This window comes from Pseudophryne corroboree, chromosome 3, assembly GCF_028390025.1.
Source record: "Pseudophryne corroboree isolate aPseCor3 chromosome 3, aPseCor3.hap2, whole genome shotgun sequence".
Lineage (NCBI taxonomy): Eukaryota > Metazoa > Chordata > Amphibia > Anura > Myobatrachidae > Pseudophryne > Pseudophryne corroboree.
This window is the reverse complement of record NC_086446.1, coordinates 285,284,742-285,309,246: the sequence shown is the minus strand read 5'-3', so window position 1 is coordinate 285,309,246 and position 24,505 is coordinate 285,284,742. Positions and strand designations below refer to the sequence as shown.

At 44.7% G+C, this 24,505-nt stretch overlaps 1 protein-coding gene across 7 annotated transcripts in view; it reads left to right on the top strand.

The window, feature by feature from the left end:
• COL20A1 (collagen type XX alpha 1 chain) overlaps positions 1-24,505 on the top strand; it is a 295,073-nt gene that overhangs the window by 206,202 nt on the left and 64,366 nt on the right. For 6 of the 7 annotated variants that reach the window (XM_063959233.1, XM_063959236.1, XM_063959237.1 and 3 more), the window contains 7 exons: positions 2,415-2,486; positions 11,473-11,508; positions 11,720-11,786; positions 12,236-12,424; positions 16,160-16,237; positions 16,352-16,498; positions 20,215-21,248. The exons of the other annotated variant lie outside the window; for it this stretch is intronic. In XM_063959233.1, coding sequence (XP_063815303.1) covers positions 2,415-2,486; positions 11,473-11,508; positions 11,720-11,786; positions 12,236-12,424; positions 16,160-16,237; positions 16,352-16,498; positions 20,215-20,243 — 618 coding nt within the window. In that variant the 3' untranslated portion in view covers positions 20,244-21,248. Of the gene's footprint in view, positions 1-2,414; positions 2,487-11,472; positions 11,509-11,719; positions 11,787-12,235; positions 12,425-16,159; positions 16,238-16,351; positions 16,499-20,214; positions 21,249-24,505 lie in introns of those variants that run through there. 7 annotated transcript variants of the gene reach the window in all.

The window sequence follows — 24,505 nt, the reverse complement described above, 5'->3', positions numbered from 1 at the left end:
TCTTCATATTTAAAAGCAGAGTACAGTATGTAAAAGGGGTGGTCTTCAGGTTGCTGACTGTTGGGATCCTGGCGCACAGTATACCAGCACCGGAATCCCGACAGCCGGCATACCGACAGTTTTTCTCTCACTCGTGGGGGTCCACGCCCCCCCTGGAGGGAATATAAATAGCGTGGCGCGTGTAGCGCACCACCGTGCCCGCAGCGAGCCCGCAAGGGGCTCATTTGCGCTCGCTATGCTGTCTGTATGCCGGCGGTTGGGCTTCCGGTGCCGGTATGCTGGTCGCCGGGAGCCTGGCCGCCGGCATACCATACCACACCCTGTAAAAGTAATGTAGAGACATCAGTGCCACCCACTTCCCGTCTGAAGTGGGAGGTTTGCAGGTTTGGATCGCGTCATCCTAGACCAAACACCTTGACCAATAGACAATATTCTTGAGACTGCACCCTATGAATTAATTGTGACTCATGCCTCAGAAATCCACTAATGGGAGGTCATTCATCCCTGATTAGGAGTTGCACACAAAGTGACTATAGTAGGGGGCAGTTTCTGCGGGGGTTTGTGCGTTGCAAGCAAAACCCCATGCTGACCATAGGTTTTATGCTGCAACCATCATCCTTGTCTCTGCTTGCTTAGTGCAAGACATCTGTAAGAACCCGGCTTCCCTTCCCTATGCACAGGCCTCAGAATCGCACTGAACTTATGGTACAGGCCCATGACACAACTATCATGTCACTTGCACAAGTCATGGCGGCAGGGCCGGCTCTACCATTAGGCAGCTTTAGGTGGCTGCCTAAGGGCGCCGACCACTGGAGAGCACCACTGAATTCATCCAGCAAAAAAACTGAAGGATTTTTCTATATGTGGGTCAGTAATGAACTTACAGATGGGGGAATAAAACACCATAAGGAGCATACAAATGTATGTATGTCTGTGCATATGTACAGTATGTATACACATGCAAATAAAGAGATGTTGGCATCCCAGCATTTAGAATGCTGACACCGGAATCCCGACAGTCGGCATTCTGAATTTTAGCATGCTGGGGAAAGTTAGGGTTAGGCTGCAGGGAGGGAGAGTTAGTGTAAGGTTAATTCATTTCATTCAAAATGATGGTATTATGGTGGTCGAGATGCCACTATTGGTATTTTGACCGTGGCATCCAGTACCGAACCCCAATTAAATATCCCCACCGGACCCCATTTACAGTATTATACAGTATATAAAGAATGGACAGCACTCAAGGACTTTTAAAGTGAAATATATTGTGAACAAAGTAAAAAATGTTTGCAGGGGTTTGCCGGTTAGGGGGCGCGAGGCTGAAGGGTGCAGAGAGACCTTGCATTGGCATGGCGGTTATGTGCGATCACATTGTTGTCACCCTGTTCCTGCCCCAAAATGCTTAAGCTCACAGAAAGACTAGTTCCTCCTGATTTAATAGGACGAAGGTGCACATAAATGTGTAAATTTGCTCCTGTGCATGTGCTATATGCAAAAACTTGCCTTTGCTTCCGTGCTCAGAGATGCATCCAACTTAGAATCAGTCCCTACTACAGGTACACCACCGATTTTCCGGCATCCGATGATCCGGAACCTCTTTTAATCCAGACAATTTTGATTTGTCCGGATTAAAGGGGGTTAGGGACATCCTTTAATCCGGAACATTTTCTGCGCATGGGCGTAACACGCAATACGCGCAAGTGTCAGTGGGTACAGCTTCCACGGACACTGCAGGTGACACAGCAAGCATCAGTGGGGCTGTTATGGCGTCCAAGGTCACAGCAAGTACCGCACATGGGCAGAACACAGAGCCTGAGCCTGATACCTGTTTTGCTTATAAACCGTTTTGCATACACTACTGTGTTTATTCATTAATTAATATTATACTGTAGCATATATTTTACTATTTATTGCTCTAGAAATGTTCTGAAGGTGCAAAATTAGTTTCCACCGTTAATCCGGCAAAATCGATAATCCGGCACAGCACTGGAACCGAGGATGCCGGAAAATCGGTGGTGTACCTGTATGATAATTAGCAGGTGCACTTATAAGGTATTTGAAATTGTTTTTACAGCTGTCTTTGGCCTGCTGTTATTTTTCCTAAACTAAACCTGTATGTCTGGCTCTGCCTGCATAGGCAATGAGATGAGCTCTGCTTTACCCATGATATATGTTTAATCTATGGGAGGGGAGGCTCATGGTAAATAAAACAAGGGGGCAAATATGAAAACTGTTCACATACTGTATGTGAGCAACTGCAACCAATCAGCTATTTATTTTTCTTTCATTTTCTCAACTGTATGAGAAAAATGTCAAATTCTTGTCACATGGTTACCACTGCATTTACCTGGGGAACAGTTTCATAAATGCCACCTATTATAATAAGTATGATTTGTTCGTTGTATTCTGTTCAGGGAATTCAAGGGATCCACGGAATAATGGGCAATCCTGGTGAGAGGGGACCTGTTGGTGATGTTGGGCCCACGGTATGTATCTACAAGATTGTTCACTCCAGATATGCATTCAGATTACAGCCCCAGCAAATTCTATACTAGCTGTAATGGCTTCATTGGTAATCATGCTAGTCAGGTTTCTTTCATTTATTTTATTGTCAGAAACGTACTAATGGGCCCTACACACTGGGCGATCTGACTGAAAGATATGAACGATCTCATTCATTAATGAACGAGATACCGTTCATATCTTTGAGTGTGGAGGCACAAGCGATGAACGATGGGCGGCCCCGCACTCGTTCATCGCTGGTTCCCCGTCGCCTGTGCGTGCAGGCCAATATGGACGATCTCGTCCATATTTGCCTGCACTTCTATGAAGCCTGGTGACGGGGGGAGTGAAGAAACTTCACTCCCCCCGTCATTGCCCCCCCCGGCGCCGGGTCGCCCGTCTGCTGTATCAGCGGTCGGGCAGCTCGGCGGCGGATCGCTCAATGTGTAGGGCCCTTTAGGACTGATATAAAAATCCATGATTTCTAACATTCAGGGAGTTTAACAAAAATATTCTGGTAAATTAAAAAGTGCTCTCACTTTTTAAGTCAACTTTTGTCATGGAAATAAAAATTTTAATTCCACCGGCAAGAAGTTTTCTCTACTGTATTCTTACAATTACAACTTTTGTGTACTTGGACCCTAACGTAGCGATCTGCGAGTTCCAGGAAGCTGCAAGATTTCAATAATTTGGCCGCAAGATTTAAAGCTGCAATTTTATAAAAAGGTAACTAACCTACTGTAGCCGCTAAATTGATTAAGTCTTGCAGCTGCCTTAAACTTGCAGGCTATTACATTAGGGCCCACTTTAATGAGTAAACAATGAGTGAACAACAGAAAACATATTGCCAATCATAACTTGCTAGTTGTTGGGAGAAGAGATGGTAGGTACTAAGGGCCTGATTCTGATTTGGAAGAAAAAAAAAGAAGAAAGTAACTGCACAGTGCCGTTTCTACTGGCGGGCGAGCCATTCGATTGCACGGGGCGCCCACTGCGGCACCTGCTGGCTGCTATCCTGCTTCCCCTCCTCCCGCCCATAGTACTCCACTCGGGGGTGGAGTTTTGCAAAATGGCGCAACCGCGTAATTTCATGAAACTCCTCCCCCCAAGTGGAGTACTATGGGCAGGAGGAGGGGGAGCAGAATAGCAATGCTGGCGGCCTGGTGCCCATGAGTATACACCTCTGACAATGAGCATTACACACACTTGGCAATGAGGGAATATAGATTGTAAGTTCCACTGGGGCAGGGACTGATGTGAATGGCCAAATACTCTCTGTAAAGCGCTGCGGAATATGTGTGCACTATATAAATAACTGGTATTAAATAAATAAATGAGCATGACTCCCATACCATGACACCCCTGGCAATGAGCATGGAACCCAGAGCATAAAAAACCCTGGCAACTAGCATTACACACCCCTGGCAACGAGCATGGAACCCAGAGCATGAAACCCCTGGCAACAAGCATGGAACCCAGAGCATGAAAGCATGAAACCCCTGGCAACGAGCAGGTAGTTTAAAAGTAATTAGAAGCCTTACTTTACGGCATAATATATCATGGGCATTGTGGCATGTGCATTTTTAACAAGGTCACCCCCCTTGCACAAAACAGTTTTTTCTCTGACGTCCTAGTGGATGCTGGGAACTCCGTAAGGACCATGGGGAACAGCGGCTCCGCAGGAGACTGGGCACAAAAAGTAAAAGCTTTTAGACTAGCTGGTGTGCACTGGCTCCTCCCCCTATGACCCTCCTCCAAGCCTCAGTTAGATTTTTGTGCCCGAACGAGAAGGGTGCAAGCTAGGTGGCTCTCCTGAGCTGCTTAGAAGTAAAAGTTTAAATAGGTTTTTTATTTTCAGTGAGTCCTGCTGGCAACAGGCTCACTGCATCGTGGGACTAAGGGGAGAAGAAGCGAACTCACCTGACTGCAGAGTGGATTGGGCTTCTTTGCTACTGGACATTAGCTCCAGAGGGACGATCACAGGTTCAGCCTGGATGGGTCCCGGAGCCGCGCCGCCGGCCCCCTTACAGAGCCAGAAGAGCGAAGAGGTCCGGAGAAAGCGGCGGCAGAAGACGTTCCTGTCTTCAAATAAGGTAGCGCACAGCACTGCAGCTGTGCGCCATTGCTCTCAGCACACTTCACACTCCGGTCACTGAGGGTGCAGGGCGCTGGGGGGGAGCGCCCTGAGACGCAATAAAAATGATATAAAAACCTTATATGGCTAAATAAAATGCATCACATATAGCTCCTGGGCTATATGGATGCATTTATCCCTTGCCAGTTTCCTGAAAAAAGCGGGAGAAAAGGCCGCCGTGAAGGGGGCGGAGCCTTTCTCCTCAGCACACAAGCGCCATTTTCTTTCACAGCTCCGCTGGAAGGACGGCTCCCTGACTCTCCCCTGCAGTCCTGCACTACAGAAACAGGGTAAAACAGAGAGGGGGGCACTATTGGCAGCTAATATATAAATACAGCAGCTATAACAGGGAGTAACACTTATATAAGGTTATCCCTGTATATATATAGCGCTCTGGTGTGTGCTGGCAAACTCTCCCTCTGTCTCCCCAAAGGGCTAGTGGGGTCCTGTCCTCTATCAGAGCATTCCCTGTGTGTGTGCTGGGTGTCGGTACGATTGTGTCGACATGTATGAGGAGGAAAATGATGTGGAAGCAGAGCAATTGCCTGTGTTAGTGATGTCACCCCCTAGGGCAGGGGTGGCCAACCAGGCAGAGACAAAGAGCCAAAAAATCTTGTTAGGTACGTCAAAGAGCCGACAGCGAGCCGAAGGCGCGTGTGCAAAAATGGGGTGTGACCTTGTGCCTGTTAGGCCACACCCCTGGTATAAAACACATTGAAAAAGACAGATCCAGCATATGAAACATTTTAAAGCCAGATCCAACATAAAATACATTGAAATAGTCACTTTCACATAAAATAATTGAAAATGCCAAATCCATATAAAATATATTGAAAAAGCCAGATTCACATAATACACTTCAGCTCCCCCATGTGTCACTCCAACCAGCTCTAACATATGTCACCCCAGCCAGCACCCTCCTACAGTATGTCACTACAGTCAGCTCCCTGTCTCTCCTGCCAGAACACTCCTGTGTCACTCAGCCAGCCCCGACTTGTGTCACTCCAGTCCACCCTCATATATGTCACTGCAGTTCCCCCAACTTGTGCCCAGGGGCTGGCTGGGAAGGGGGGGTAAGGTGCCATTTGACCCCTGGGCCAGTGCAATATAAGTGTTCCAGGACCACTTGACTGCAGATTCCCTATAAAAAACGGGGCCGGTTGCTTGAGTCTGCCCCCAAGGCTAAAGGTTGCCACCAAGCCCCTGATTGCAGCAGCCCCTTATGTGTCCTCTATTTGCCAGTGGATGTCTCACCTATAGTATTTGGCTCCCTCCAGTCCCTGTAGTGTTGCTGCGTGTCTGGCTGGAGTGCAGCGGTTTCTGTATCTGTTGTGGTCACGTGACTTTGAGTGTTGGGAGCCACATTTGAGTAAAGAAAGAGCCACATGTGGCTCAAGAGCCACGGGTTGGCCACCGCTGCCCTAGGGAGTCGACACCTGACTGGATGGTAGTAATTAAAGAATTACGTGACAATGTCAGCACTTTGCAAAAAACTGTTGACGACATGAGACAGCCGACAAATCAATTAGTGCCTGTTCAGGCGTCTCAGACACCGTCAGGGGCGCTAAAACGCCCGTTACCTCAGATGGTCGACACAGACCCTGACACGGATACTGAATCCAGTGTCGACGGTGACGAGACAAACGTAATGTCCAGTAGGGCCACACGTTACATGATCACGGCAATGAAGGAGGCATTGCACATTTCTGACACTACAAGTACCACAAAAAAGGGTATTATGTGGGGTGTGAAAAAACTACCAGTGGTTTTTCCTGAGTCAGATGAATTAAATGAGGTGTGTGATAAAGCGTGGGTTTCCCCCGATAAAAAACTGCTGATTTCTAATAAATTATTGGCACTATACCCTTTCCCGCCAGAGGTTAGGGCACGTTGGGAAACACCCCCTAGGGTAGATAAGGCGCTCACATGCTTATCAAAACAAGTGGCGTTACCGTCTCCTGACACGGCCGCTCTCAAGGAACCAGCTGATAGAAGGCTGGAAAATATCTTAAAAGGTATATACACACATACCGGTGTTATACTGCGACCAGCGATCGCCTCAGCCTGGATGTGCAGCGCTGGAGTGGCTTGGTCGGATTCCCTGACTGAAAATATTGATACCCTGGATAGGGACAGTATATTGTTAACTATAGAGCATTTAAAGGATGCATTACTATATATGCGAGATGCACAGAGGGATATTTGCACCCTGGCATCTATAGTAAGTGCGATGTCCATTTCTGCCAGAAGAACGTTATGGACGCGACAGTGGTCAGGTGATGCAGATTCCAAACGACATATGGAAGTATTGCCGTATAAAGGGGAGGAGTTATTTGGGGTCGGTCTATCGGACCTGGTGGCCACAGCAACGGCTGGAAAATCCACCTTTTTACCCCAGGTCACCTCTCAGCAGAAAAAGACACCGTCTTTTCAAACCCAGTCCTTTCGTCCCTATAAGGGCAAGAGGGAAAAAGGCCGCTCGTTCCTGCCCCGGGGCAGAGGAAGGGGAAAAAGACTGCACCATGCAGCCTCTTCCCAGGAGCAGAAGCCCTCCCCCGCTTCTGCCAAGTCCTCAGCATGACGCTGGGGCTCTGCAAGCAGACTCGGGCACGGTGGGGGGCCGTCTCAAGAATTTCAGCGCGCAGTGGGCTCACTCGCAAGTGGACCCCTGGATCCTGCAGGTAGTATCACAGGGGTACAAATTGGAATTCGAGACGTCTCCCCCTCGCCGGTTCCTGAAGTCTGCTCTACCAACGTCTCCCTCCGACAGGGAGGCAGTATTGGAAGCTATTCACAAGCTGTATTCCCAGCAGGTGATAATCAAGGTACCCCTCCTACAACAGGTAAAGGGGTATTATTCCACGCTGTTTGTGGTACCGAAGTCGGACGGCTCGGTGAGACCAATTTTAAATCTAAAATCTTTGAACACTTACATAAAAAGGTTCAAATTCAAGATGGAGTCACTCAGAGCAGTGATAGCGAACCTGGAAGAAGGGGACCATATGGTATCTCTAGACATCAAGGATGCTTATCTCCATGTCCCAATCTACCCTTCTCACCAAGGGTACCTCAGGTTTGTGATACAAAACTGTCATTATCAGTTTCAGACGCTGCCGTTTGGATTGTCCACGGCACCACGGGTCTTTACCAAGGTAATGGCCGAAATGATGATTCTTCTTCGAAGAAAAGGCGTATTAATTATCCCTTACTTGGACGATCTCCTGATAAGGGCAAGGTCCAGGGAACAGTTAGAGGTCGGAGTAGCACTATCTCAGGTAGTGCTACGTCAGCACGGGTGGATTCTAAATATCCCAAAATCACAGCTGATTCCAACAACACGTCTACTGTTCCTAGGGATGATTCTGGACACAGTCCAGAAAAAGGTGTTTCTCCCGGAGGAGAAGGCCAGGGAGTTATCCGAGCTAGTCAGGAACCTCCTAAAACCAGGACAAGTGTCAGTGCATCAGTGCACGAGAGTCCTGGGAAAAATGGTGGCTTCTTACGAAGCGATTCCATTCGGAAGATTCCATGCAAGAACTTTTCAGTGGGATCTGCTGGACAAATGGTCCGGATCGCATCTTCAGATGCATCAGCGGATAACCCTATCTCCAAGGACAAGGGTATCTCTCCTGTGGTGGTTACAGAAGGCTCATCTTCTAGAGGGCCGCAGATTCGGCATTCAGGATTGGATGCTGGTAACCACGGATGCCAGCCTGAGAGGCTGGGGAGCAGTCACACAGGGAAGAAATTTCCAGGGCTTGTGGTCAAGCATGGAAACGTCTCTTCACATAAATATCCTAGAGCTAAGGGCCATTTACAATGCCCTAAGTCAAGCAAGGCCTCTGCTTCAGGGTCAACCGGTATTGATCCAGTCGGACAACATCACGGCTGTCGCCCACGTAAACAGACAGGGCGGCACAAGAAGCAGGAGGGCAATGGCAGAAGCTGCAAGGATTCTCCGCTGGGCGGAAAATCATGTGATAGCACTGTCAGCAGTGTTCATTCCGGGAGTGGACAACTGGGAAGCGGACTTCCTCAGCAGACACGACCTCCACCCGGGGGAGTGGGGACTTCATCCAGAAGTCTTCCAAGTGATTGTAAACCGTTGGGAAAAACCAAAGGTGGACATGATGGCGTCCCGTCTCAACAAGAAACTGGACAGATATTGCGCCAGGTCAAGGGACCCTCAGGCAATAGCGGTGGACGCTCTGGTAACTCCGTGGGTGTTCCAGTCGGTATATGTGTTCCCTCCTCTTCCTCTCATACCAAAAGTACTGAGAATCATAAGAAGGAGAGGAGTAAGAACGATACTCGTGGCTCCGGATTGGCCAAGAAGAACTTGGTACCCGGAGCTGCAAGAGATGCTCACGGAGGACCCGTGGCCTCTTTCTCTAAGGAAGGACCTGCTCCAGCAGGGACCTTGTCTGTTCCAAGACTTACCGCGGCTGCGTTTGACGGCATGGCGGTTGAACGCCGGATCCTGAAGGTAAAAAGGCATTCCAGATGAAGTCATCCCTACCCTGATCAAGGCCAGGAAGGATGTAACTGCAAAACATTATCATCGCATTTGGCGAAAATATGTTGCGTGGTGTGAGGCCAAGAAGGCCCCTACGGAGGAATTTCAACTGGGTCGTTTCCTACATTTCCTGCAAGCAGGATTGTCTATGGGCCTAAAATTAGGATCCATTAAGGTTCAAATTTCGGCCCTGTCGATCTTCTTCCAGAAAGAACTGGCTTCAGTGCCTGAAGTTCAGACGTTTGTCAAAGGGGTACTGCATATACAGCCTCCTTTTGTGCCTCCAGTGGCACCTTGGGATCTCAATGTAGTTTTGGGGTTCCTAAAATCACATTGGTTTGAACCACTTGCCACAGTGGATTTGAAATATCTCACATGGAAAGTGGTAATGCTGTTGGCCCTGGCTTCAGCCAGGCGCGTATCAGAATTGGCGGCTTTATCTTATAAAAGCCCTTACCTGATATTTCATTCGGATAGGGCGGAATTGAGGACTCGTCCTCAATTTCTCCCTAAGGTGGTTTCAGCGTTTCACATGAATCAACCTATTGTGGTACCTGTGGCTACTAGGGACTTGGAGGACTCCAAGTTGCTGGACGTAGTCAGGGCCCTGAAAATATATGTTTCCAGGACGGCTGGAGTCAGAAAATCTGACTCGCTGTTTATACTGTATGCACCCAACAAGCTGGGTGCTCCTGCTTCTAAGCAGACGATTGCTCGTTGGATTTGTAGTACAATTCAACTTGCACATTCTGTGGCAGGCCTGCCACAGCCAAAATCTGTAAAAGCCCATTCCACACGGAAGGTGGGCTCATCTTGGGCGGCTGCCCGAGGGGTCTCGGCTTTACAACTTTGCCGAGCAGCTACTTGGTCAGGGACAAACACGTTTGCTAAATTCTACAAATTTGATACCCTGGCTGAGGAGGACCTGGAGTTCTCTCATTCGGTGCTGCAGAGTCATCCGCACTCTCCCGCCCGTTTGGGAGCTTTGGTATAATCCCCATGGTCCTTACGGAGTTCCCAGCATCCACTAGGACGTCAGAGAAAATAAGAATTTACTTACCGATAATTCTATTTCTCATAGTCCGTAGTGGATGCTGGGCGCCCATCCCAAGTGCGGATTGTCTGCAATACTTGTATATAGTTATTGTTACAAACAAATCGGGTTGTTTATTGTTGGAAGCCATCTTTTCAGAGGCTCCTACGGTTATCATACTGTTAACTGGGTTCAGATCACAAGTTGTACGGTGTGATTGGTGTGGCTGGTATGAGTCTTACCCGGGATTCAAGATCCTTCCTTATTATGTACGCTCGTCCGGGCACAGTATCTTAACTGAGGCTTGGAGGAGGGTCATAGGGGGAGGAGCCAGTGCACACCAGCTAGTCTAAAAGCTTTTACTTTTTGTGCCCAGTCTCCTGCGGAGCCGCTGTTCCCCATGGTCCTTACGGAGTTCCCAGCATCCACTACGGACTATGAGAAATAGAATTATCGGTAAGTAAATTCTTATTTTTTTTTAATATCTAGAGGTTTCTTTAGAATGTCTATGCGGGGAGGGGGGACACATTTTTTTTACTGTTCGTACTGGGAGCTAAATTGTCTAGAAACAGCCCTGACTGTGCACCTGTGTAAAACCATTTTGTACTGCAGGTGGGGAAGATGTAACGTGCTGAAAAACTTGTTTGATTTGGGTGGGGTGTGCAAAAGCAGCCAGTATTTACACTGCAAAGAAAAAAATATAAATGTATTTGCTCACCCTGCAGTGTAACATGGTTTGTTCCAGATACAAGTTATATGCTTTTTTGGTTTACTTCCAAATCAGAATCAGGCCCTAGGTCATACTTGCCCAACTCATGGTTTTTTGGGCAGTTCCCCACACCCACGAAAGAGTGGCTGAATCTCCCACATGCCGCCCACTTACTAGTGAAGCGGGCGGGTTGAGGAGATTATACCTGGGATTCACAGCTCCGTATAAAGGGGGCATGGATAAATTATGTGAATTGACATAATTTAGCCCTGTTTCTTCCCCGCGGACCAGTGCCGTTTCTAGTGGCGGGTGAGCCGTGCGATCACACGCGTCGCCCGCCGCAGCACTTGTTGGTTCTCCTATCCTGCTCCCCCTTCTCCCTTTCATAGTACTCTGCTCAGGGGGCAGGCACATTTTTTTACTGCCCTAAGTAAAAAACAAAAAAAAAATAGTTTTAGTCAGTTATTTTTCGTACCCTTCTGTTGCAACCACACATTTCAAAACATTAGAATTGGTGCTAATGTTGATTTATATTTTTAGGATTTATTCCTATTTAATTTTTTTTTTGTTTCTCATAGGGCCTTCCTGGCACCAGAGGAGAGAAGGGGGAGAAGGTGAGTTACAATTAACACAGCAGCCTAGCAAGGGATAATTGCACACCTCTTGATTAAATACATTACGCTCAACTTGTTTGAAGCAGACAGACAGGAAATCATTCCTTGCTGACCACCTGAGCCATGATCATTGATGGTCAGTCTGTTGTAAAAATTTCAGGGACAAAGCAATCATTTTTTGTTGTGTAAAGGTCAAATCTCTTCAACACAGGGAGAACCTCAATCCGTTGCCACAATTTACCATTTGGTCAACCAGGTGTGTGAGAGGCTCATTCAAGGTAAGTAGTCGTCAGCCACCTCCAACTAATTTCTTCTTTTTTGACAATACAGTATATCTAAAATAGTGAATTTACCCAATTAAATGTATAGTTTTTACTTTTTCTAGTGTATACAGTATAATCTTCTTTAATCTCTCTGCAGATATTGTTATCCCAAAACATTCCTTCTGATTTTATGCCTAGCTACAATTGATGATGTAAACCATAAAAGTACTAATAACGAGCATTGTCACAGATCCTCATGAATATTGGGTTTACCCCAGAAAATGGTTGTTATCACTTTGTATAATCGACTTTAAGTTGTAGCTATAGCTCCTGAATGGTGGAAAGACAGAAGACCATCACTCCAGGCTTTCTGGTTGATTTATCTATAATGCTGTACGTGTTTATAACCCAGAAGTGAATAGTCCCAGGTCTGATTCCCATTTGATTCATTGTCTCTTTCTCAGCCCACATGATGAAGCTGGACACAGTGCTCAGAGAACAAGACATACAGCCTGTTCCTATCTGGAGGCCAGAAGAAAAAATAGGAGAACCCGGACCTCCAGGCCCACCGGGAGCCCCAGGAGATCAAGGGGAGCCAGGTGTTAATGGAGCATCAGGACAACCGGCCAAGGATGGATATCCAGGAGAAAGAGGTGCAGACTTTTCCTGTTAACAGCTGATTTAATATCACATTTACAACATCTGCCTTTCTCCTATTCTCCAAGCACTGTAGTGTTTCAGTACTTTTTGCTGGTGACTGCATGTTTTAATTCTCACCCCCCACTCATCTATGCCAGTTCTACTACTTCTAATAAAGGATGGGGAAGATTTCCTTTTGTCTAGTATTTTCATCACAATATTGTCAATAATTGTATACATCTAGTGTAATCTCCAGTGTACGGCAATGCCCATCAAACCCTTTCATTCCAGTTTGCATGTTGAAACCCCCCAGATCTGTCCCTTGTATTACTGGCATTATTCAGGTTTGTTAGCAAACCAAAAAAGTTAGCAATTGGGCAAAACCATGTTACACTGCAGGTGGGGTAGATGTAACATGGGCAGAGAGATTTCGATTTGAGTGGGGTGTGTTCAAACTGAAATCTAAATTGCAGTTTAGAAATTAAGCATTCAGTATTTATCCTGCACAGAAACAATATAACCCACCCAAATCTAACGCTCTCACATGTTACATCTGCCCCACCTGCAGTGCAACATGGTTTTGCCCAATTGCTAACTTTTTTGGTTTGCTAACAAACCTGAATAACCCCCTCAAAACACAAATGGGTCAATGAATGAGTCAATCACTGTATATCTCCTCCTACATGGATGTATTGAGAAATGCACAACAGTGAAAACTGTAGGCACTGGTGAAAGAGGAGTGTTATCTTGCAAGGCAGTCAGGATTTGGCATCTAGCATCATATCCTCATGCCACCATGGTCACCTGCAAGCATACTATGATGAAAAAGGAGACTGACCTCCTTAGTGTGTGGCGTCTCATGCTGGCAAAGTGATTTTAGCAACCTAGGTAAAATATAAGGCTATCTCTCTCTCTCTCTCTCTCTCTCTCTCTCTCTCTATATATATATATATATATATATATATATTATGTCCATGTGATCCGGCTCTCCTATAATAAACCTTACTGCACCGGGTGCCTCCGTGTGAAACCATGCATAGATACAGAGAACGCGGCACTCCTGGTGTCTCAATTAATGGCTTTCTTAGGCAGGTAGTAGACGACCTGCCTAAGAAAGCCATTGATTGAGACACCAGGAGTGCCGCATTCTCTGTATCTATCTATCTATCTATCTATCTATCTATCTATCTATCTATCTATCTATCTATCTATCCATATACAGTATACATACAATCACCAATCAGCGGCACTCCGGTCAGAAAAAAAAAGACTAAGAAGTCATCTTGTATTAATCGACGTTTCAGTGCATGGCAGCACTTTTATCAAGATTTTCAGATCACGTGAAAAAACAGTGTACACTTGCCACATAAATAGCCACAGTGACGTTGCATGTCACGTTCCGCCTCCCCATCAATCAACAGGGCGATAGGCAGTGACGTGGAGCCGCAGCTGATTCAATCTAATGAATGCATACCAAACAAGATACAATGTGAAACATATAAAATAACAGTAACAAAATGACACAAAGCATATACAGGTTGAGTATCCCTTATCCAAAATGCTTGGGACCAGAAGTATTTTGGATATCGGATTTTTCCGTATTTTAGAATAATTGCATACCATGATGAGATGTCATGGCGATAGGACCCAAATCTAAGCACACAATGCATTTATGATTCATATACACCTTATATAAACAGCTTGAAGTTCATTTTAGCCAATATTTTTACAGGTTGAGTATCCCTTATCCAAAATGCTTGGGACCAGAGGTATTTTGGATATCGGATTTTTCCGTATTTTGGAATAATTGCATACCATAATGAGATATCATGGTGATGGGACCTAAATCTAAGCACAGAATGCATTTATGTTTCATATACACCTTATACACACAGCCTGAGGTCATTTTAGCCAATATTTTTTATAACTTTGTGCATTAAACAAAGTGTGTCTACTTTCACACAATTCATTTATGTTTCATATACACCTTATATACACAGCCTGAAGGTCATTTAATACAATATTGTTAATACCTTTGTGTATTAAACAAAGTTTGTGTACATTGAGCCGTCAGAAAACAAAGGTTTCACTATCTCACGCTCATTCAAAAAAGTCCGTATTTCGGAATATTCCGTATTTCGGAATATTTGGATATGGGATACTCAACCTGTAATAACTTTGTACATTAAACAAAGTGTGTGTACGTTCACACAATACATTTATGTTTCATATACACCTTATACACACAGCCTGAACGTCATTTGATACAATATTTTTAATAACTTTGTGTATTAAACAAAGTTTGTGTACATTGAGCCATCAGAAAACAAAGGTTTCGCTATCTCACTCAAAAAAGTCCGTATTTCGGAATATTCCGTATTTCGGAATATTTGGATATGGGATACTCAACCTGTACTAATGTTACAAAATAAAACATAAAAAGGAGATCAGAATACTTCTATACACAGTATCAATCACAGAAGCATATCTTAATAATATATGAAATCGTTTTTTTTTAAAAACGTATATATGTATGCTCCAATATTAAACCAGTCTCAATCCGACTACATCACAATCTAATTACCGTTTAAAAATATGCTGAATAATAAATGATGTTACAAATAACAGTATAGCCCAAGGGACTCATTTAACCCCCTGGGAGCCAACGTTCCTAATCTCTCAATCCACTGAGTCTCACGCTGAAGTAATAGCTTTTTCCTGTCACCCACCTCTTATTAGAACAGGTATATGATCTATCATCCTATATTTAATTGCCGTGATGCTGTGTTTTGCAGACGCATAGTAACTAGCTAAAGGCTGATCACTTGTACCTTTTAGGATCGCAGCTTTTATAGCGGATCTATGGAGCGCCATCCTCTCCTTGAATTGGCGCTCCGTCTTTCCCACGTATTGCAAAGAACAAGGACAAGTTATTACATAGATAACAAATTGTCTTGAACAAGTGAGATGGTGTCTAATAGAATATCTCTTGCCAGAGTACGGATGATTAAAAAAAGCACCGGTTTGTAAAAAACCACATGTGGTGCAGTTGGGACAATGAAAATACCCGTTTTTAGGGAAACCCCAAAACGTTGTACATTTACTATTACCCATACCAGTAATATCTGCACGAACCAAAATGTTCCTTAAATTCTTACCTCTGCGGTAGCAGGGCATCAGTGTAGACTTAGATTCAGCTCTGTATCAGTCTGAATCAATGGCCATAACTTTTTAGCCGTCTTGGTTACATAGGGGCTCAAGTGAGTAACCGAATTGGACCACACAAATGAATTAGCATTTTTAGCCTTTTTTCTACTACACAGCAATCTATCTTCAGGTATGGATAAAGCTTTAATTTTCTTGTGTTTGCATATATATATATATATATATATATATATACTGGATATTTTAATTTTACTTCTTCCATTGCTTATGATTAATCTCCATGTAGTTTGAGTATGTTGTGGCAACCTCATGTGGCATTAGGGCCTGGGGTGGCACTACCATCAGGCCCTAATCAGTCATCCACATATCTGTGTATTTTCAATCATTGAGTAGATCGGTGTGAAATGCCTCTCCTCTTCCTCACATGTGTCACATCTCACTTGTGTGCTGTATTGTCTTTTACTATTACTGAAGTTTAATGATGTCATATTAGAGCTGTACAACACTCTGCTCTCTCTCTCTTTCCCCACATTCCCATACATAAACTCTGTTTTCCTGCATTTAACAGAGAGCTTATATTTCAGGACTTAAAGGATACCAAGGAGAGAAGGGAGCACAAGGACAAGGCAAAGAAGGACCAGCAGGACCTCCAGGCACAATAGGTTACATTGCTGACGCCACCAGCTATAGAGATGTCATGATTGTGTTCTCTATTTACCTGCTCTATTCTGTCCTGATGTTCAGACCCTTTTTTTTTTAATATATATATGTTTCAGGTCCACCAGGAATGGAGATATATGGAAATTCTGGTCCCATGGGTTCTGCTGGTCAGTCCGGTCCTTCTGGTACTCCTGGGATCCCTGGATATCATGGACCTCCTGGGGTAGCTGGTGACTGTGATCAGTCCTCATGTTATGTATCAGGTACATTGAGTATAAAGATAACAAGTAGCCACATGGTCTTCTGCATTCAGAGATTGGATTACATGTAGAGAACATGCATGTGAGTAAAGTCACTTGTATATATGCTCTTAAAGGTGGTTCCCGTCCTCTAAGATTTCCCTGTGGCCGTTATCACGTGAACTTTGTCTTTTATGCCTTTGGATGGGATGCAACTCAGCTCAGATTTTTAGCACTGGATACAATATATTTTAACCAAACAGTGATGATAAAAAAGTTGTCCGAAATGGTATAAAGGTTTTTGAGATACCTCCCAGGTTAGCATCCCTACAGGAATGTCATTGGCCAAAAATAGAAGAAAGTTTTCCCCAACACTAAAAAGTATCAGTAATAAGATCTGAACACTACATGATAATTGCAACTAAGATCTCTGAATTTTCTAAAATATAATTAAGCCACCAGGTCACGTCGAGGTTTGAAATTATAGTGGTCGACCTGATCCCGTAAGTGAGCGCCACTGTCTGCATAATATACAATATGGCAAATACCGCTGACTCATCACAAAATCTCCTGAACCATTAGGACTAGGAACTTGAAATTTGGACATTAGCTTGCTTTTGTGACGTAGACACCAACTAAGAAGGGATTTTTCAAAATTCCACCCACAAAGGGGTTAAATGGGGTGAGATAATTCCCCCCTCACAGAGGAGAGTTAAGACAGTCCACCCAGCTGGGGCTATAAAGAATGCATGGTGCCAGCGATACCAAGTTGCAGAGGGAAGAAGACACAATGCTCTGTTCCTGGACTTCCTTGCAGTGGTAGTTGCAGAGCACTCCATTATTCAAATAGGGGTGCCACATCAACTGCCACCCCTAAACACTGTCATACATCGCTTGGTGTGGGTCCCCTATTTGAATAATGGACTGATCTAAAACTGCCCCTGGCAAGGAAGTGCAGCCTTATGGTTCAGGAGAATTTGTGATGAGTCAGTGGTGTTTGCCTTTTATATATATCTATATAGATTTTAGAAATAAGTACTTAACCAACCTATTTACTGTCAGGAGAGGATTATCACTGTCAGAAGCTAACCTGTCACTAAATATTGCCAAACCTTTCAGAGAGCAATAGGAGGAAAGGAGACAGAGATATTTTTACTCTTAAATGCATTAAAGGAAAGCTTGATAGTCAGCAACTGCTTATCTGCTGTGTAAAGGGTACTGACAGCTCTTAAGATACATCACCGCCCCTCGCCGCTTACCGCAGCGATGTTGATCGCATATGTACTAACCAGGGCCGGTTCTAAGAGTTGTGGCGCCTCGGGCAAAATATGGGGGCGTGGCTTCAATTGGGGGCGTGGTCATGACGCTGCAAGAAAATAAATAAATAAATAAAAAGAATACTTACCATCCCCGTTCCTGATCCAGACCCCCTCCGCCGGCGGCACCGCTCTTCTCCCCTCTCTCTTCTCTTCGATCTATGGGAGAGACGTTATTACGTCTCTCCCATAGAACAGCATAGACACTAGAGGTCAATTATGACCCCTAGTGTCTGTGCCACTATGCTGTGCGGTGCGCGATGACGTCATCGCGCATCGCACACCAAAGGTCCTCTACACGAAGGGAAACTAGACCGTAGCGTCTAGTTTCCCTTCATGGAGAGGACCTTTGCTGTGCGGTGCGCGATGACGTCATCGCGCACCGCACAACTAAGGTCCTCTCAATGAAGGGAAACTAGACGCTACGCGTCTGGTTCCCTTCAAAGCGGGGGGGCACAGCAGGGCACTGCGGGGGGCACAGTGGCGGATCTTGCCCTGGTGCGGCGCCCTCCGGATGGCGCCTGCGCCCTCCGGAAGGTGGCGCCCCGGGCAAAAGTACCGCTTGCCCGTGGCAAGAACCGCCACTGGTACTAACATATGCGATCAATATCGCAATGCGGTGACGGAGGCCCCCCGCAATACCTGTGAGGTGGTCTGCGGGGGGTCTCCGTCACCTCAAGGGGTCTCCACAATGCCTGGATGCCGGGAAGCAGCAGCAGGCTGCACCCGGCGCTGCCTCCTCCCCCCTGCAGCCGAAAGGACCTCCGGCTGCGTTGCTAGGGGGAGGAGGAGATTTCCTTCCGGGTCAAGGGCAGCCTGGAGGAAGGTATGCCGGGGGGGAGGGTGGTCAGCGTATGCGGCGGTCGGCGATAAGAAGCCCATAGGCTTCTATAGGGTATCGCCATCCAAAGATGGCGATACCCTGGACGGCGAAAAACCGGCAGTAGGTTCTTAGAAAATTTGAAAATGCGGTAAAACCCCCAGTTTCGGGGGTTTTACCGCATTTTTCCTTTAGTACATCCCGCCCTCAGTGACTTTAAGTGTTCTGCGAAAAGCTTTACCTTTTTACCTCAAAGGAGGAGCCCTAAGGAGAGTGAGACGCTAAGCAAGGAGACCTAGTGCCCTTTGGAATAGAGTCAGCCTATCCCTGCAAACCTTACATATTTAACATACAGTGGGTGGAGCTTGTCATCCCAGCATTTATAGCACTGAGCAGGGCAGCATCAGAGGCGGGATGTGGCAGAGAAGGATGCAGATTAATCTCCTCAGTGCTAGCCTTTTGACAGCCTCAATTCAGGAAAAGCCCGTCCGCAGGTGCGGCCTGACAAAGATTGTCAGCGGTAGGCGGAGCATGTCCTGTTGTAAGTCTAATTAGTTTACCAGGAAGTCCTTAAAAATTAAAGTTGTACTCCTGGAAATACTTGAAATTCCGAGGCGAAGCACAGGTATTCAGCTAGTAAATATACAGATAGAGCAGAGCTTATCTGAGGTGGCTCCATCGCAAACATGCACTCCCTGCGTGATTAGGCGATCAATCCGCCTAGTCACACCGGGAGTGCACAGAGACGCTCCCATTATGGTCATCTCTGTCTGGGCGCGCGGATGAAGACACTCTCCATTCAGTTGAATGAGGCGCTTCTCCGTTGCGGGCGTGCGCGCCCAGCTGGACGGGGACGCTCTCTGCGATAGGTGCTCATAGCAACCAATCAGATTTTACTTCTCATTTATCTGGCACCTTCTAGGAGATAATGCCTGGAATCTGATTGGTTGCTAGGGAAACATTCCATCTTACATAGAACTCCCATCTTAGTAAATTTACCCCTATGTGTCAACATCCAGTTCAACCAGCTGTCACATATTCATGCTTTTGTGTGTCTGCTTTACAAGAGACTGAGAAAATGAAATTATTATACAAATTCTAGGTTACCCTTATGTGCTCCATGTTATATATAAATATAATGTTAGTATAAAACAGCATAAATATTTGTATTAATGTAGAGTACTCTAAAACCAGAAACTGTAGTGACACTTTTTTCATTATTATATATACAGTTCCATCTTTTCAATTCCTAATCATTTGCTACAATTTGAATTAGTGGTTTATGATTAAAAGGCACTATTCCTAGTGTTACACAAACAATGGCATTTCACTTACAGTATGTTCCATTACAGCAGTGTTTTTCCCCCACTGGGTTCTATCCCCATGTAGTTGCTGATTTGCCTAGCCATATCCATGTGTGCTCGTGCACAACTGCATATTGCAGCGCTCTTTCTGGGGAGCACAGATTGTGACTGTCCTATAACAACTGTAGGTGTATGCCAAGAAGTGTTTCCCTTTAGCCTATTCTGCACAATAGTCTCCCCTATATTTATTAATTTATACCTCCTGAATGAGCTAATATAGATACTTTTCCTTGTTTGCAGGTACTCAGGACCTGAATTTTATACCTTGAATTCCCACTGCCCAATGTCAGAGTGGACAAATACAATAGGACATGTGTATCCTACAGTTCAGTGATACTGAGGAACTTTATATACATCTTCACCGATCAGCGGGAATGAAGTCAGCTTCCACATCACTACTACCTCCAGTTATGCACAATTTGTATGTACGCAGCAGGCGATAACACACTATAGATATAACTGAGTGGCTATAGATAGCAGAAAGCTATACAATTATTTACATGAAAATACTGTAATAGGTGTGTATGTCCTTTGTTTATACCACTCCAAATTATCCATGGCATGAAGCTCCTGGCTCAAATAAGGATATTTGTATTGTATGGCAGAGATCAAATCGTTAAATTATCTCTTAATTTATCTGAATGATTGGCAGAGCATGCTGGGACATAATGCAAGTTGAGGCCAGAAGTAAAACACAAAGCCACTTCTCTAACTCTTGTTTTATTGTTTCTTTATATTCTAGAACCATAGTAAAATGTGTTCATACTTATATTGAGTATTTACACTCATTCCTAGCACACAGTTATCACAAACATACATAAATATCCCATTTATTTTAAACAAATCATTTCAATGACAGAGGCTGGGAGGTCATTTTGAGGCCAGCTTAAAAGTCACAGTAAACTGTCCACTTGATCAATTATTTAATTATTGCTGGATAAATGATTTCATTCATTAAAAAAAAAAATGTACATACGTTTTTAGCTGGTTACTATGATAGGAAAATAAGTGGCAAGTTTAGGAGCAAAGCATTTTGTTTCAGTGAAAATGGTTTGTCTGACACCGGTTGTCTGCTTGTTGGCTATTTCCCATCAGGGCCAAAACTAAGCTCCAATGCACATTATTGATAATGAGAGCAGGATGTCCTGGCTAGTTATTTTTCATCATATGTTATAACGTGAATCATCTTGGAATATTGCTGTATGAGCGTTTAGTTTTTGACCAAATTTACTTTTATAGCAATGGTTGTACATTAAAAGCATTCTAGCATCAAACTCTTTCTTTGCCCTTTTTTTGCCCAGTACTTCATGTAAGTAATAACCTTAAGACAACTTTCTGTACAGACCCATAGCAAACTTTTTGTGACTCAAGGGGACAATTTTTTGGAGCTTGTTAAATTATGCATTCTCACAATCCAATAGAAAGCTATGGGGACTGCTTATATGATTGGACAGCTCTGATATCTATTGTGCGAACCCCCCTTTCCCCCCCCCCCGTTAAAAAGTCCTAATAACGTAACATGTATCAATCCTAGAAAACTGCTTTTTTCAGAGGATTAACTACAATATTTATCCTAATAAATAGGCCCTAATTCTCCTTTACCAGCCATTGGTTACATATTCAGATTTCAGACCACACCTCTTATTTAAAAAATGATAATGCCCCCACTAATGTCAGACCTGCCCACTGACACTACACCCCTGGCTTCAACATGTTGTATTATTTTATTACCAGTTATTTATTACCAGTTATTTATATAGCGCACACATATTCTGTAGCGCTTTACAGAGAATATTTGCCCATTCACATCAGTCCCTGTCCCAGTGAAGCTTACACTCTATGGGGCAGATGTATTAACCTGAAGGAGGCATACGGAAGTGATAAACCAGTGAAAAGTGCAAGGTGATAAACACACCAACCAATCAGCTCCAATATGTAAATTAACACTCAGGAGCTGATTGGTTGGTGCATTTATCACTTCTTTATGCCTTCTCCAGGCTTAATACATCTGCCCCAATATTCCCTATCACATGTACACACAGACACATTCACACAGGGTTACTTTTTGTTGGGAGACACTTAACCTAACAGTATATTTGTGGGAGGAAACCGGAGTTCCCGTAAGAAACCCGCGCAAGTACGGGGAGAATATACATACTCCACACAGTTAGGGCCATGGTGGGAATTGAACTCATGACCTCAGTGCTGTGAGGCAGTAATGCTAACCATTACACCATCCATGCTGCCCAATTATTAGTGAATAATCACATACAAGCCGAACCCACTGCACGGCAAGCCACACTATACTAGCTTCTGTCATAAATTCAGAAAGATGGCGCATATACAGCAGAGAGGAAATATGCTGACAGAGTATTTGCTGTGCAGGTGCAATCTTTCCATATATATTGCCAGATAAATTACAGCAACAGAGGAATGTGTTGGTTAATGCAGAGGTGCAATGGTGTAAGTCCCGGTGACAGGGATTGCGGTCAGATGCCTTCATGGGCCCATGTGCACTGTGCATCCAGTACCACTGGCCACTGGCTTGCTTAAAAAATAAGGTTGTTATGGTACAGATACTTTATAAAAAACAATGGCTCCTTGCTAGATGAATGCAAACTAGAAATAGTGTATAATTACAATTTAAATAGGTAACTATCATACTAAAGGAAGAAGAGCATTGATTGCACACAGAGGAGTTGGCTATTTTGCGTACAGAGTGAATATTCATGAGAGGCTGGCATACTAGCATTCAGCAACCAGCTGAATTGGTAGAGATAAAGGCAGCATTCACAGTTACAATGTATGAATATATTGTATGCAGTATGTTTTACAAGCACTGCTACTTGCTCACATTGCAAAATTAAACTCATTAAAAATAAAAAGTTAATCATCTTTACTGGTGGCTTACTCTCATACATACTTGACACAAGGGGCGTACCCAGAACTTTGTGGCCCCATAGTAGCATTCTGAATGGGCCACTGTCTCAATGCTTCTAGAGAGACCTTTCCACAGTAGGTGTTAATGTTATACCCCATAATAGTGCCCTAGTTTATTTTATGAACTATAGTAATGCCCTAATTCACATTATACCACATTGTAGTGCAGTGTCGTGCGGTGAGGTCAATGGCTGGGGAGGCACTGGCTTCTCCAGTACATCCCCAGTAGCACAAGAATTCAAACCTCAGCTCACTTTTTAGGAACCGCAGATACATTAGAGTACATGGGGTGGGGGGGGGGGGTCTACTAGCATGCTGAGCCTTCAGTGCACACACTATTATGAAAGTGAACGTGCCTCACAAAAATATATTATGAAATCGAACTATGAATATATACCATATTATCACCCCGCTACACACACAATTGGCAGCCTTAAACATAATACCCACAGCAGTGTTCCTTACACATAATGCCCCCAGTATACTGCCAGATAAATGTAATGCCTCCAGTATAAGGCCAGTTACAAGTAATGCCCCCTGTAGTGCCAGTTACACGTAATGCCCATTGTAGTGCCAGTTGCACGTAATGTGTCCTATAGTGCCAGTTACACGAAATGCATCCCATAGTGCCAGTTGCAAGTAATGCGTTCTATAGTGTCAGTTACATGTAAGGCATCCTGTAGTGCCAGTTACACGCAATGCGTCCTATAGTGCAAGTTACACGTAATGCATCCCATAATGCCAGTTACACAATGCGTCCCATAGTGCCAGTTACAAATAATGCGTCCTGTAGTGCCAGTTACACTAGTGTAGTGCCAGTTTGTGCAGCTCTCCAGCACAAGTAATCGCACACCTGCACACACACAATACCCTCTCCCTGTAGGTGGCGACCACCTGGTTGCAGGGATGCAAAAAATGCACCCTAGCGATCAGATCTGAATTACCTCTATAGACATGCTGTATATCATTTTAATTAGCTTAATCTGCATGTGCTTCCTATACGCATAGCAATGCGACTTATACTCTTTTAAATGGAAGAAAGTTGCACATAAAGATGATCGGTGCTACAGAGTCAAACCACAGCATGGCGTGACTAGATGGGCTGTTTAACGGGACTGCAGCAATGATGTATATATACTGCATTTGCATATGGGGTCTGGTGGGGATTGTATACACACATATATTTGTATGCTCCTTATTGTGTTCCATCCCGCCATTTGTAAGTTCATTGCCGACCCCCCTCCTCCATATGTACTGTATTGTGCCCTAGTGTCTGTCTTTTCCCTACTATTCTTTTTACAAGAGCAAGCCACCCATCATGCTGTAATATCTGTACTGTCTGTGGTCCTGTAGAAACCCCCATAGGTTACCTACCTAAAAGTTCTTTCCTTGTTTTCCCTGGCAATTGGTTCCTCTTACAGGCGGCGGTAGCGACGCTGCTGGGAGCCGACATGTAGTCAGGTGCTGCTTGATGCTGGAGAGCCGGGATCCAGGGGCCTGGAGGAGGTGCATCAGGGCTATGAGGAGCGATAGTGGGGGTGCCCCTCGGGAGCCATAGTAACATCTGCCTTCTACTGTATGTGCCTTATCA